At 37.8% G+C, this 11,921-nt stretch overlaps 1 protein-coding gene and 1 long non-coding RNA gene across 2 annotated transcripts in view; one reads left to right on the plus strand and one right to left on the minus strand.

The window, feature by feature from the left end:
- Nucleotides 1-11,902, plus strand: part of MAP3K15 (mitogen-activated protein kinase kinase kinase 15) — a 143,095-nt gene extending 131,193 nt beyond the window's left edge. The window contains exons 25-29 of the mRNA XM_051985155.1: nucleotides 670-886; nucleotides 5,116-5,228; nucleotides 8,459-8,568; nucleotides 8,646-8,722; nucleotides 11,754-11,902. Of these exons, the coding sequence (XP_051841115.1) occupies nucleotides 670-886; nucleotides 5,116-5,228; nucleotides 8,459-8,568; nucleotides 8,646-8,722; nucleotides 11,754-11,841 (605 nt within the window). The 3' untranslated portion in view covers nucleotides 11,842-11,902. The remainder of the gene's footprint in view (nucleotides 1-669; nucleotides 887-5,115; nucleotides 5,229-8,458; nucleotides 8,569-8,645; nucleotides 8,723-11,753) is intronic.
- LOC127553987 (uncharacterized) lies at nucleotides 5,211-8,414 on the minus strand. The gene is made up of 3 exons (XR_007951866.1): nucleotides 7,521-8,414; nucleotides 5,445-5,567; nucleotides 5,211-5,309 (listed from the first exon to the last, which is right to left on the minus strand). It is a non-coding gene; the product is annotated as an uncharacterized LOC127553987 (long non-coding RNA).
- Nucleotides 11,903-11,921: the final 19 nt, after the last annotated feature.

The following is an 11,921-nucleotide window of genomic DNA, read 5'->3' on the forward strand; positions in this document are numbered from 1 at the left end:
AATTATCACCTCTTCTTCTTTTTAGTTCTCATTCCTTGCTGAAGCTACTAACTCTTTTTCTTATTTTGAATGCACAGCAAGCAGCTCAATGTGAAGTCATTAGCTATTGCAGCCCTTCAAACCCATGCACTTTAATGCTTTCCCAAAGAATATATGAGTCAGACTTACAGAAAGCTTGAAGAAGAGACTTGGCTTCTTGTGGCATTCTCTGCTACACTAGAGGTCCCCAGCATGGAGTGAGGAGGGAAGGAAGGATTTGGGAATTAGGTTGGAAGAATTTTCTAATGGGTTGATCTCCTAAATTAGGTCCTGAAAGCCTTCTTTCATTATTTGAGATTTTATGAATTCTCAGGACATGCTTTCCAAAGAAAATCCAAAAATTCACAATTGATACCTTTATGTAACAAATTAACACTATAGTATCACTACCATTATAACAACCCCCTCCCCGATGCTAGTAGGAATAATTAAATTAAATAAATTCAATCAGCGAAATAATGATACCCCTTCCTTAATTAACTATAATGGTAAAGGATGTGCCTTTACTAACAATCCTTCTGATTCTCAAGCACTTTACCATCCCACTGCTACTCTAACAGCAAGTTGTCTCTTCATTCACACTTCCTGATAAGCATCATGTGGTCCTTTCTTTGCTCTCACTCTGGTCAGAGCTTCGAGCACATTTTGAGCCAGCCTCTGAAATAGAAGGAGTAGATAAGGATGCAGAGGAAGTAGAAGAGGATTACCAGCCAGGAGATCCAAATGGAAATGAGGAACACACTGTTGCTTCTGGAGTGAGCAGGACTGGATCTGTATTAACCCTGGAATCTCAACATCATCACAAACTTAACCTCCAGCTGAGCAAACTTAGACAAGAAACCAACAGGTAAAGAACATTACATATGGCCAAGAGGAAGCAAAGGGAAGGTGCTGGCCTGACCCCAGGGAGAGAATTTTCTGAGTCAACATGGATACAATAGATAACAATGTTAATAGGGGTAAGGGGATAAGGGAATCAACATGGCTGAATTTGGGGGAATGTCTATGACATTAGCATTGGGGAGTCATTGGGAAATTAAAGGAATATAAAAAAGTGGAAACAAGAAAATGCTTATTTTTTTAGAGGATAGGCCCTCTAAGTCTGATTTATTTATTTGTAATAGGGTAAGATAGGGACAAGGGCAGTGATTCATTATAAGAAATTTGAGCACAATCCCTTGGAAAGAGCATTTGGCTCTGTGGTCAGAGGATCTCTTCAGTGACTCATGCATTGTCTCTTGAAAGTGAAGTTCAAATCCTCTTGGAGGACATTCAGTTCTACTTTTGATGCTTGCTGCCTGTGTGGTTTTGCACAGATTACTTAACCACTTCATTTCTTTCATGAGAGGGTTGGACTATAGTTTCTCCCTGTTTACAATCCTATCTATCAATTCGAGTTAACTACATTCTTTCCAATGAATAGTTTTAAAGCAGAGGTTCTTACCCTGGGATCTATGAACTTAATTTTAAAATTTTTGATAGCTGTTTTTTAATAGCTTTGGTTTTCTTTGTAAATTCTATGTATTTGATTTTTGTCCATTCAAAAATATTAAATGAGAAGAGATTATAGTTTTCATTGTACTGCTATGGGGGTGGGGAGTGAACCATAACACAAAGGTTAAGAACCTGTTTAGAGATGTGGAGGATGGGGAAAGGTTACCTGACTTGCCTGGAGTCACTGAGTTCACTGTGTCAACAACAGTGTTTGATCCTGGATCCTTCTGGCTTTAAGTTTAGCTCTCCCAGCATTATCACTACAATCTCTTTCATCATTAACTTATAAATTCCTTGAGAACAGGTTTTTTGTCTTATCTTCGTATCCTCAATGCCCAGCATAGTATATTACTTTAAAAAAAAGCTTAATAAATATTTGCTGTATTTCTTACATGCCTTCTTTATATAATTCCTAAGAGTGGAGGTCTTAAGTGTTTTTAGAATCATCAAAGTGGGCATTCAATATCTTTTTATTAGCAGGTAGTCTCATAATATCATTGTGTTGTTATTAATTCGGTCATTTCAGTTGTCTCTAAATCTAAATGACCTTGTTTGGATTTTCTTGGCAAAAATACTGCAGTGTTGCAGAAAATGTTCTTCTCCAACTCATTTTACAGAGGAGGAAACTGAGGCAGAAGTTTAATGAGGGTTAAGTAACTCTCCTGGGGGCACACAGCTAGTAACTTTGAGGCTGGATTTCAGCTCAGGTCTTCCTGTGTGCAATGTATCACATTCTAAGTAGAAGGATGCCCTTCCTACCCTCCTTCTAGTCTATGACTTGTGATTTCTCATAATGATTTATTTCTGTGCCAGGCTGCAACGCCAACTCTGGGCAAGGTCAGGAGGGCACAGACCCTTGAAAGCAATAGCTTCTTAACTGGGGGAACCTCAGCAGCCTTACTTTTTGTCCTTGTTCCACAAGATGATGCTATCAGTAGGCTGGAAAATTCATGGTGTAACCCCCACACTGGGAATAAAATTGTATTGCAGCTGATTTGATCTGCTGACTTTATTTCTTTACCTACAAGTGGCTGCCAATAATGTCATTAGAGATCATATTATCTCAAAACCTCATTATTTAAGAATTTTTTTAGCTTTAATGTCAGCACACTTAAGCATTGATTTAGACTTCCAAAGTAAATACTTTCAACCTATGGATAATTCATCAAGGCATTAGATAGAAATCCTTCCTAGGAATATATACTGGGCAACAGTTTCTCAGATGTTCCAAAGTCAAGATAGGGCATTAATGAAAGTCAAATATATGGGGACCATTTCCCTAAAATGCAAGTTAAAGCACCCGATTCAGAGTTAGAGAGTCTGGATTGCCATGGAAGAGTTGGATTATGACCATCTGAGTTTCTGTCTAGTTTTACATCTATGATTCTAGAACCCTTTGCTAATACATCAAGAATCTGAGATTTCACTGGTTTGGGAAACCTCAAATGGGAACTCCTTCTATTGGTCATAGAGTATCTGAGGTAGAATGTAAATCTAGGTCTTCCTGATTCCAAGTCTAGTTTTACCTGATGAAAAGTTATGTAGAATTAATGAGAACATCACTTAATTGAGAATACCTTTTACCAGTTTGGCAGAAGGTCACTAGTGAAATGTCCCAGGTATCTGTGTTGGGTCTTGGGCTATTGCACCTAGGTGCACTTTATCAGTGACTCAGATAAAATCATCATAGGCAGTTGGGAGGAACAGGTTGCAACCTGGTGGAATCAGGATGATATAAAAAATTTTTGACAGATTGGGGCATTGTGCTGAATCTATTAAGACAAAATAGAGATAAATAAAAAGTTTTAGTTTTGGGCATACACATAAAAAATCAACTTCACAAGTATGGGATGGGGGCAGATAAAGTATTTTGCCTGAAAAAGATCTTTGGTTTTATGAATCAGCAGTTTGTGATGTCAGCCTGAAAAGTTTATGTGACCTTGAGTTGCATTAAGACAAGCATTGCTTCTGAGAAGTAGGAGGCTATATAGTCCCTTTATACTTAGACCATGTGTAGATTGTGTTTGCTTTAGGGAGCCACAAACAAGGATAAGCTAGGGTATTAAAAATGGCAACTAGAAATGTGAAGGACTTTGAATTTGTGTCATAGAAGGATAATTTGAAGGATTTGGGAATGTTTAGCATGGAGATGCCTCAGGGATGTGATAGGAAGTATTCAACTTCGTGAAGGACAATCAGATGGAAGAGACTTGTTCTGATGATTCCAACAGGGCAGTAAAAGGGTCATTGGGTACAAGTTCTAAGGCCAACTTTGATTTGATATCAGGAAAATCTTACAAATGTCTAAAAATAGAATGAGATGCCCAAGGTGACAAGGGGTTCCTATTCCTTAAAGTCTTCAAGCAGAGATTGGCTGACCCCATGTTATATAGCCTTTATGATATGGGTTGAATTTGATGGCCCTAAATCTGAAATTTTGTGACTTAGTCTGATGGAGAAGCAGAAGAGGAACATTGGATCTGTTCTACTGATTGCTGTTAACAGTAGGAGCTGAATCACTTGCTTTCTTTTTTCTCGGTTTGTTAGAGTAAAATCATGGCTTTCTTTTTCTGCATGTGGACATTTCCCTGTCGTGCTGAGTTGACTCCTTTTAGTAAATTTTTGGAATCGTCCAGTCAGTATCACATTATATGTGAGCAGGCATGTGATGTTTGTTATTGAAAGGAACATAAAGACCAATAAAATCATAAATCTATTGAGTATAGTTATGCCTAAGAAGTATAATGAGCATAATGGTTGGAGAGCTACACTTGGAATCACGGAGACTTGAATTTAAATCTTACCTCAGACACTAACTCTATAACCATGTTTAGGCAGACAGGTTATATATGAACTTTGGTGGTAAGAGTTTCTACAAAAAGTATCTCCCAAACCAGTGAAATTTAGGATTCTTGATATATTAGTAAAAGGTCTCAGAATCATAGATTTAAAATTGAAGGGGACCTTCAATTTGCAAGGAAAGGGAAATGGAGGTCTAAAAAAGGAAAATGGTTCACCCAGTTACAATGTAATAAGTGGCAGATTAGTGATTCAAATCCAGGTTTTCTGTCTACAAATGTATGCTTTTCTTTGTTCTAGTCTGTTGCACCTAAAGTGATTAATTGGTTCCATAAAAATTTGACTTGAGGGCAGATAGCACTATAGGAAGTAGTTAATCCTTTAGCAGCTGAGGGAGCAGTAAATATATAAACAGTCTACAAGGCTTAAGGAGATTTCTGAGGTACAGGCCATCCTAGGATGGTCTTGTCTCAGCTTTGAGACCTTAAGACATAGAACATGATGGCAGAGATTATTCTGTTATCTTAAGAAGGTTATTATAAAATGACAAACAGTTATTGGAGCAACATGGAACTAGATATACCTGTATTTAAAAGTTTAGTGGAAGAGTGGTTATTCATTGAACATGGGAAAAAGGGTCCTTTAAGGTCAGGATATGGTTCTATTGCCACCTTAGACCAACTCTTAGACCATTCTTTATTTTTCTTTACACAAAGAAATATATATATATATATATATTAAATATATTATATATGACTTTTTTATTTTTATATTTTTAAATAGGCTTCTGGAACACTTAGTTCAAAAAGAGAGAGAATACCAGAATTTTCTACGGCAGGCTCTTGAACAGAAAACTCAAGAACTGTATCTTCTTCAGTTACGGTCCAAATCTTCTGGTGAGATAATTTTCTATTTGTTGAGACTTCGGTGCATGCTATATGCTGAAGGATGCACATCTGGAATGCCTGGGTATTCAGCTGGAAGGGGCAGAGTTATAAGGCACTTTGATCACTTTTTCTACTTTTTAAAAGTATTCTCAAAAGTTTTCTTTAATAATCCATCCCTGAATCTTATGAGGAATTATGTCAACTTCATTGGTCTAAAATATGTACCTCATTCCTCTTTTAGAAAGCTGTAGAAATCAGGCAACTTGAAGACAGGCTCTCTCCCACCATCTCTTCACTGCCATTTTTTCACTATTTTCAATCTGTGCTTTCTTATTTGAAGATGATTCTCTTCGACAGAAAACAAAATAGAATAGGACTTGATTAGCTCTATATTACTGTTTTTCTAAAAGCCGTTTACCACTTTCCCATTAGTTGCCATCTCTTTCTTGACAATCTTGACAGATATGACAACCGTATCTGCAAAAGGCCCTTTTCTTGTCTTTATAATTTATCCCAAGTCTCTACTGTTCTTAGACCTTGCCTTGCCTTGCCTTCATTACAAATGTTTGCCCTGGTTTCTATCTTTAACATGCTTCTTAACTTGCACATTAACTTGTTAATTAGAAATCATGTTATCTAATTAATATCACTAATATGTATTCACACTGGAATCTTTTGTGAACATGGGCTTTGTAATGCTTATTATGTTGGAGCCTCCCTTCTTTACAGGGGAGCAGGACATTGGAGTACCAACAACCAGCCAATAAGGACTTCTGAAGCCCAGGACTGCCTGACATTTCAATGATCCTTTGGGAGATGCCTGTAGCTACCAGAAATTATTGAACCAGTCTTGACCAGCTCAAGGGAAACCTTGATCTGCAGCTGCAGATTCAGGACCTTGCTCACTACTTCTAAACCTTTGCTCCCTGGCATATTGTGTCTACAGATATCTGCTCCTTTAATTCCCACTCTCGGCCCCAAAGCCTCTAAAAATTATATTATCTCACTCTTTTCCCATTGCCTTTTGGGCAGCTGAGAACTCTCCTCTGCTCCCTTGCAAACTATTCTTCTCAGACTATAAATGCACTTGTAATCTATGATCAGTCGCTTTCATTTTAGGGCCTTTTTTGGGGCCTGCAAGCAGTCTTCCTTTAACATTTTAGATACTAGTTATTCCTTCTACATTGTGAGGATTAGGGGTGCATCACCCCCACAATCTGGAAAAAAAATTTTAATAATAGTGCATACCATTTTTTCACTCTCTTTTCGTAGCAGAAATCTATTTTTTTTTCTTTTATGAGTTGTTTATAATACTTTTATTGTAAAATTTGGATAAGTATTTTATCATAGGCCAATTGGAAGGATCATCTGCTGGCTTCTACAAAACTCCCCTCCCATATTCCCATCTAATTTCTTTTCTTGCTGAGGCAATTGGGGTTAAGTGACTTGCCCAGGTTCACACTATTAGGAAGTGTTAAATGTCTGAGATCAGATTTGAACTCAGGTCCTCCTGACTTCAGGGCTGGTACTCTATCCACTGTACTATCTAGCTGCCCTCCCCCTCCTGTGTAATTTCTTATGCTAATCCATAATTACAGTGGAGAATCATGATGTGGAAGAGATAATTGCACCGTCTTTTGCTCTTCTTAGTTATCAGCTAGGAATCAGTAAGTACTTATTTAGTACCTTATGTTATTTACTAGACCTTATGCTAGAGGCTAAGGATGCAAAGACAAAACAACCAAACAATCTAATACTTCCTCAAGGACATTATATTCTACTGGGGATATGTATGTGTGAAGAGTGGGGGTTGAGGAAAATACACGCACATATGAAAATTAAATTTAAAAAATACATAATTTCCAGGGGAGGTCGTGTTTGATAATAATGATTGCTGCATTTATATTGCATTAAGGTTTGTAAAGTACTTTTTTATAAATATATCATTTGGTCCTCACAAATATGGTATTATCCCCATTTTACAGATGTCTTAATATGAAGGAGTTACCAACAGAATTGGGGGACATAATGAATAAAGAGCATATGTGTTTACATGTTGCTCCCCTAGTGGAATGTTAACTTTATAAGGGAAGGAACCACTTTTGGCCTTTTTTTTGTGCCTATTACTTACTTAGTTCAGAGCCTGCTATTTAAGAGGCTACATAAGTATCTGTTGATTGATAGTGTCGAGTGGTATAGGGACATAGAAGGTATGAGGAAACTGAGGACAGAGACTAGGGAAGGGAACTTCTGCCCTGTTTCCCTTAAGAGAATACAAAACATTAAACTGGGGATAAGTACCTGAGCAAGAGGAGGAAGTTAGGGGAAAGCAGAGGCAAGGCTTTGGTTCCGTCTAGTGGTCAAAGTGTCGGAGTCACCAGGTCCCTTCTGTGCTGAGGCTCCCTCCATTGTTGATCATCGTCTTTGTCAGAGTGGGAGTCACAGGTGGGTTTTTGATCTCGGATGGAGGGCTTGGTGTAAAGGGAGAAAGGTGACTGGACAGATGGCAAGTCCCTGGTCCTCCCTGGTTAACACAGGATCAGTGGAGATTATAAAGGCCTGGCTAGTCACAGAAGGTAGGTCTGAAATACTCATTCACTACTCTGCTTTGGGCATCCACAGGATCCTCCACCTAAGTGTCCATTTCATTTTTTTTTTGTCTTGCAATATTTACTCCTATTTGTCTGGACTTTTTTACCCAATCTGGAACCCCCTTGGTTTATCTGCTCTTTTGAGCCCCTTCTCTCCCTTTTGCTCACTTCCTGACTCTTTCCCTTTCCCTGGGGGTAGACTTCAAGCCATCTGTTTCCTCCCACATTGGACACTTTGTGGTTCACCAGCCTTGGTGTTTGCCCCAATTGACTTCTGAGAGGGGACACAACTGGCCCCAGATAGGTGCTGGGCTCTCTCCTTTAGACTTGGGGTGCCACACAGCTGTTTACACATATCTACCCTGTCCCAGTTTCTCAGTTATCTGGTTGTACTTTATTTGTGGCCCCAAGTGTCACAAGTAAACTTCTTGGCCAGAAACATTTAGCATTAATAAGATTTGAATCCAGGTCCTCTGACTTCCTAGTGGTCTTTTCATTGTCTCTTAATGATAGCAATTGATGATCTGATCTGCCGTTGTGACTTATCATGGCAAAACCTTAATTAGCTTCCATTTTATATCTACATTCAGCCGTGGCTCCTTTTGAAGAAAGCACACTTAGTGTATAAATTATTTTTAATTGTTACAGATAATCTGGTCACTCCAACACGACCTCTTGAATCACAGGTACACAAGGCAGACAGTGAACTAACAGACTGGTTGAAATTACAAGGAGCAGATGCTAATACAATTGAAAAGGTAAAATAATCACAAAATTATGGAAAGGCTAACTTCAAAAGTTGATTCATATCTCATATGTTTGGTTTTTCTTTCAGATTGTTGAAGAGGGTTACACGCTTTATGACATTCTTAATGATATCACTAAAGAAGACCTTCGATATCTTGGACTTCGGTAAGAACACCTTCAAATCAAAACTGGAAGAAAAACCAGCTAACCTATAAAGCCCGAAACTAAATTAGAGGGAGGAATGATTTAGCAATAGAAGTGGAGGCCATTGGGTCAGTATCCCTTTTGCTCACTTCTCTCCCAACAATTCATAATGCAATTTATATTAAAAATAAATTTAAAAAAAGGAAAAAAAAGAAATGGAGGCAACTAACCCTGTTAAGGGCCCTGTTGGCCACATATTGACTCAAAAAACTTGTAAACGTTGTTTCTGTTAGAGATGTAAAGTTTAATCAGATAACAGCTGATGGACCATTGCCAGGCAGTGGGCTAACCCCCTATTTTATTCTTTGTTCAGTATTTCCTAATTACATTTTAATCTGGAGTGTTGCCTACCAGAATGCAACCTTTGGGCAGCATGTCTGACATTTATTATAGGACTTTTCCAAACCTAGAATTCTATAATTCTTTGGCCACTACAATATCACATTATTTTTATAAGGCATCAATGTGAAGAAAAAAGATGTACTTAATACTGGAAGACAAGTTTTTACTATGGTTGCTATATCTTTTTTATTTTTTCCTACACCGAGTTCCCCTTATAACCAACAACACACTTTCTAATCAGCTTGTCACAATTTGAGGTAGTTTGGCAATGACACAGTAATTAAATGTTACTTAATTAGTAGGATTAGCACATTCCTGGCCTAACCTAATTAGTAGCACTATGCTAACTTTTAATGACACTAACAGGTCCATAAGAAACTTACTTTTTTGCTATTTTCAAATTAATTTCAGGCAGCTAGGAAGTGTCCTGAGAGAAAGTGGTGGACTTGGAGTCAGGGAGATTTGTATTCAAGTACTACTTCAGATAATTAAAAAAAACCAAACACCTTCCTCAGTTTCCCAGTCTATAAAATTGGAATAATAAAGCAATAACCTTGCAGAGTTGTGGAGGCTAGAGAGCTTTTACCTATCTAAATATGTAAAGCACAGGGCAGCTAGGTGGTACAGCAGATATAGACTGAGCACTTAAGTCAGAAGGACCTGCATTCAAATCTGGCCTGACACTTAACACTTCCTAGCTGTGTGACCCTGGGCCAAGTCACTTAACCCCAATTACCTCAGCAAAATAAATATGTAAAGCACTTTGCAAATCCCAAGCTATATAAATGCTAGTTATTTTGTATTCTTTTAAATCTCTACTGCATATAAGATTATATTTAATCTGATGTTGTAGGTATCATTTATCAATCAATAAGCATTTATTAATTATATGCCAGGCACTATATTAAGGATACAAAGGAAGGAAATTAGATCTCATTTTCAAGGAGCTGAAAATCTGATAGAGACAACATGTACATAGATACTCTTTAATATCTATCTCTTTATCAAGGTAACTTTTTAAGAGAAGGGGCATTAGGTAGCTGGGAAAGGCCTGAAGAAGGGTAGCTTTTGAAAAGTGATTCTTGAAGGGATTTGAAGAGGTGGAGGTGAGAGAAGGAGAGCATTTCAGGTATGAGGGAGAGCGCAAAGGGAATGTGTGTGTGGGGAAGTATGTGTGAGGGTTATCAAATGGGCCCATAAAAGGGAATAAAGTACAAAAACACTGGAAAGATTAAAAAATTGAAGAAAAGCTCTAATTGTCAAAAAAGAATTTAAGCCAGGAGCCAGTGGAATTTGGTTGAACGTGTAAAGTAGGCAGACATATTGTTGGAAGATCAATTGACTGTGTGGACGACAGGTTAAAAGGGGAGAAATCTGAGGCTGAGAGACCAATTCCAAAGCTCTTGATTAGGCAGGAGGAAGGTCTGAACAAGGGAGGCTGTGGTAGGAGGCAGCAGACAGAAAGATTTGGCAGCTGACTGGCTAGATGGGTGAGTTAAAAGTCAGGGATGACTGCAGGGTTGTAAGCCAAGTAACTAGAACAATGATGGTGCTCTTGACACAAATGAGGTGTAAATTTTGGGGAAAAAAACCATGAATTCTACTTAGACAGGTTGAGTTTGAGATGTCTATAGGACATATAGTTCAAAAAGTCCACTAAGCAATTAATGTGGAACTAAGATTTGATCTACAGATAAACTAAACTTTGTTTACTAAACAGATAAAATATATGCAGTGACAAAATATAAGGAAGATTTAAATAGCTGGTTTGCATAGAGGCATCAAGCTGGGAAAAGGCCTGAAGAATTGTCTTTTTTGACAATTAGAGCTTTTCTTCAATTTTTTAATCTTTCCAGTGTTTTTGTACTTTATTCCCTTTTATGGTTTAATCCTATTGGCCCATTTGATAATCCTCACACCTACTTCCCCCCACACACATTCCCTTTGCGCTCTCCCTCATACCTGAAATGCTCTCCTTCTCTCACCCCCACCTCTTCAAATCCCTTCAAGAATCACTTCAAAAGCTACCCTTCTTCAGGCCTTTCCCAGTCCCCTGGATCCTTGAGATTTTCATCTTAAAAACTATGCTACTGGGTGGGGAATGGCTAAGGCATTACTTTTTTCATTCCTAAAATGAAGCACTTTTGAGATAACCTTCATGTATTTTGCAAAGCCATAATTCTCATTTCTTCCAAAGGCTCAGCTAGAAATTTAAGGTCTTAAAAAGAAAAATTCTGTTCCATTTATTACTCATCTGTCTTCTTTAGGGGGAGAAAAGACAGAGGGACACAACGACATTTTAAAAATAAAAAAACAATGCTTTTTCTGCGTAATCTTCCACTAGTCCCATTCCTATATGGAAGAGGTGTAGAACTGGCTGGGGAAGGGAAATGGATATATCATTACAAATAAATCTATTTCTCAGCTGAGTCAAAGAAAATTTACTATACCACACTACTAGATTGTGTTCCTTAGATGATTTAGATTTATAAGTGAACATATTAACTAAACTAATGCCAACTTTAATCGTAAATGCCTGAGTCACACCCTCTAATGAATTGTCAAAAGCTAAGAATGACTTAAAGACTAGAACATGTGTGTCCTTTTGTTTAATGAAACCTTTTTTTTTCCCCTCCCCAAATCCTTATAGTGGTGGTCTTCTCTGCAGAATCTGGAACACAGTCTCAAAGCACAGACAACAGGCTTGTGAACCCTCACAAATCAAACATCAGATTTAATCACAGTACAAAAAAACCCAAAACCAAAAATAAACTGTGGGAATGAGTGAGTTAAACATTCCACATATTTCTGTTAAACT

Source organism: Antechinus flavipes, chromosome 3 (genome assembly GCF_016432865.1).
Source record: "Antechinus flavipes isolate AdamAnt ecotype Samford, QLD, Australia chromosome 3, AdamAnt_v2, whole genome shotgun sequence".
In the NCBI taxonomy this organism is placed as follows: Eukaryota; Metazoa; Chordata; class Mammalia; order Dasyuromorphia; family Dasyuridae; genus Antechinus; species Antechinus flavipes.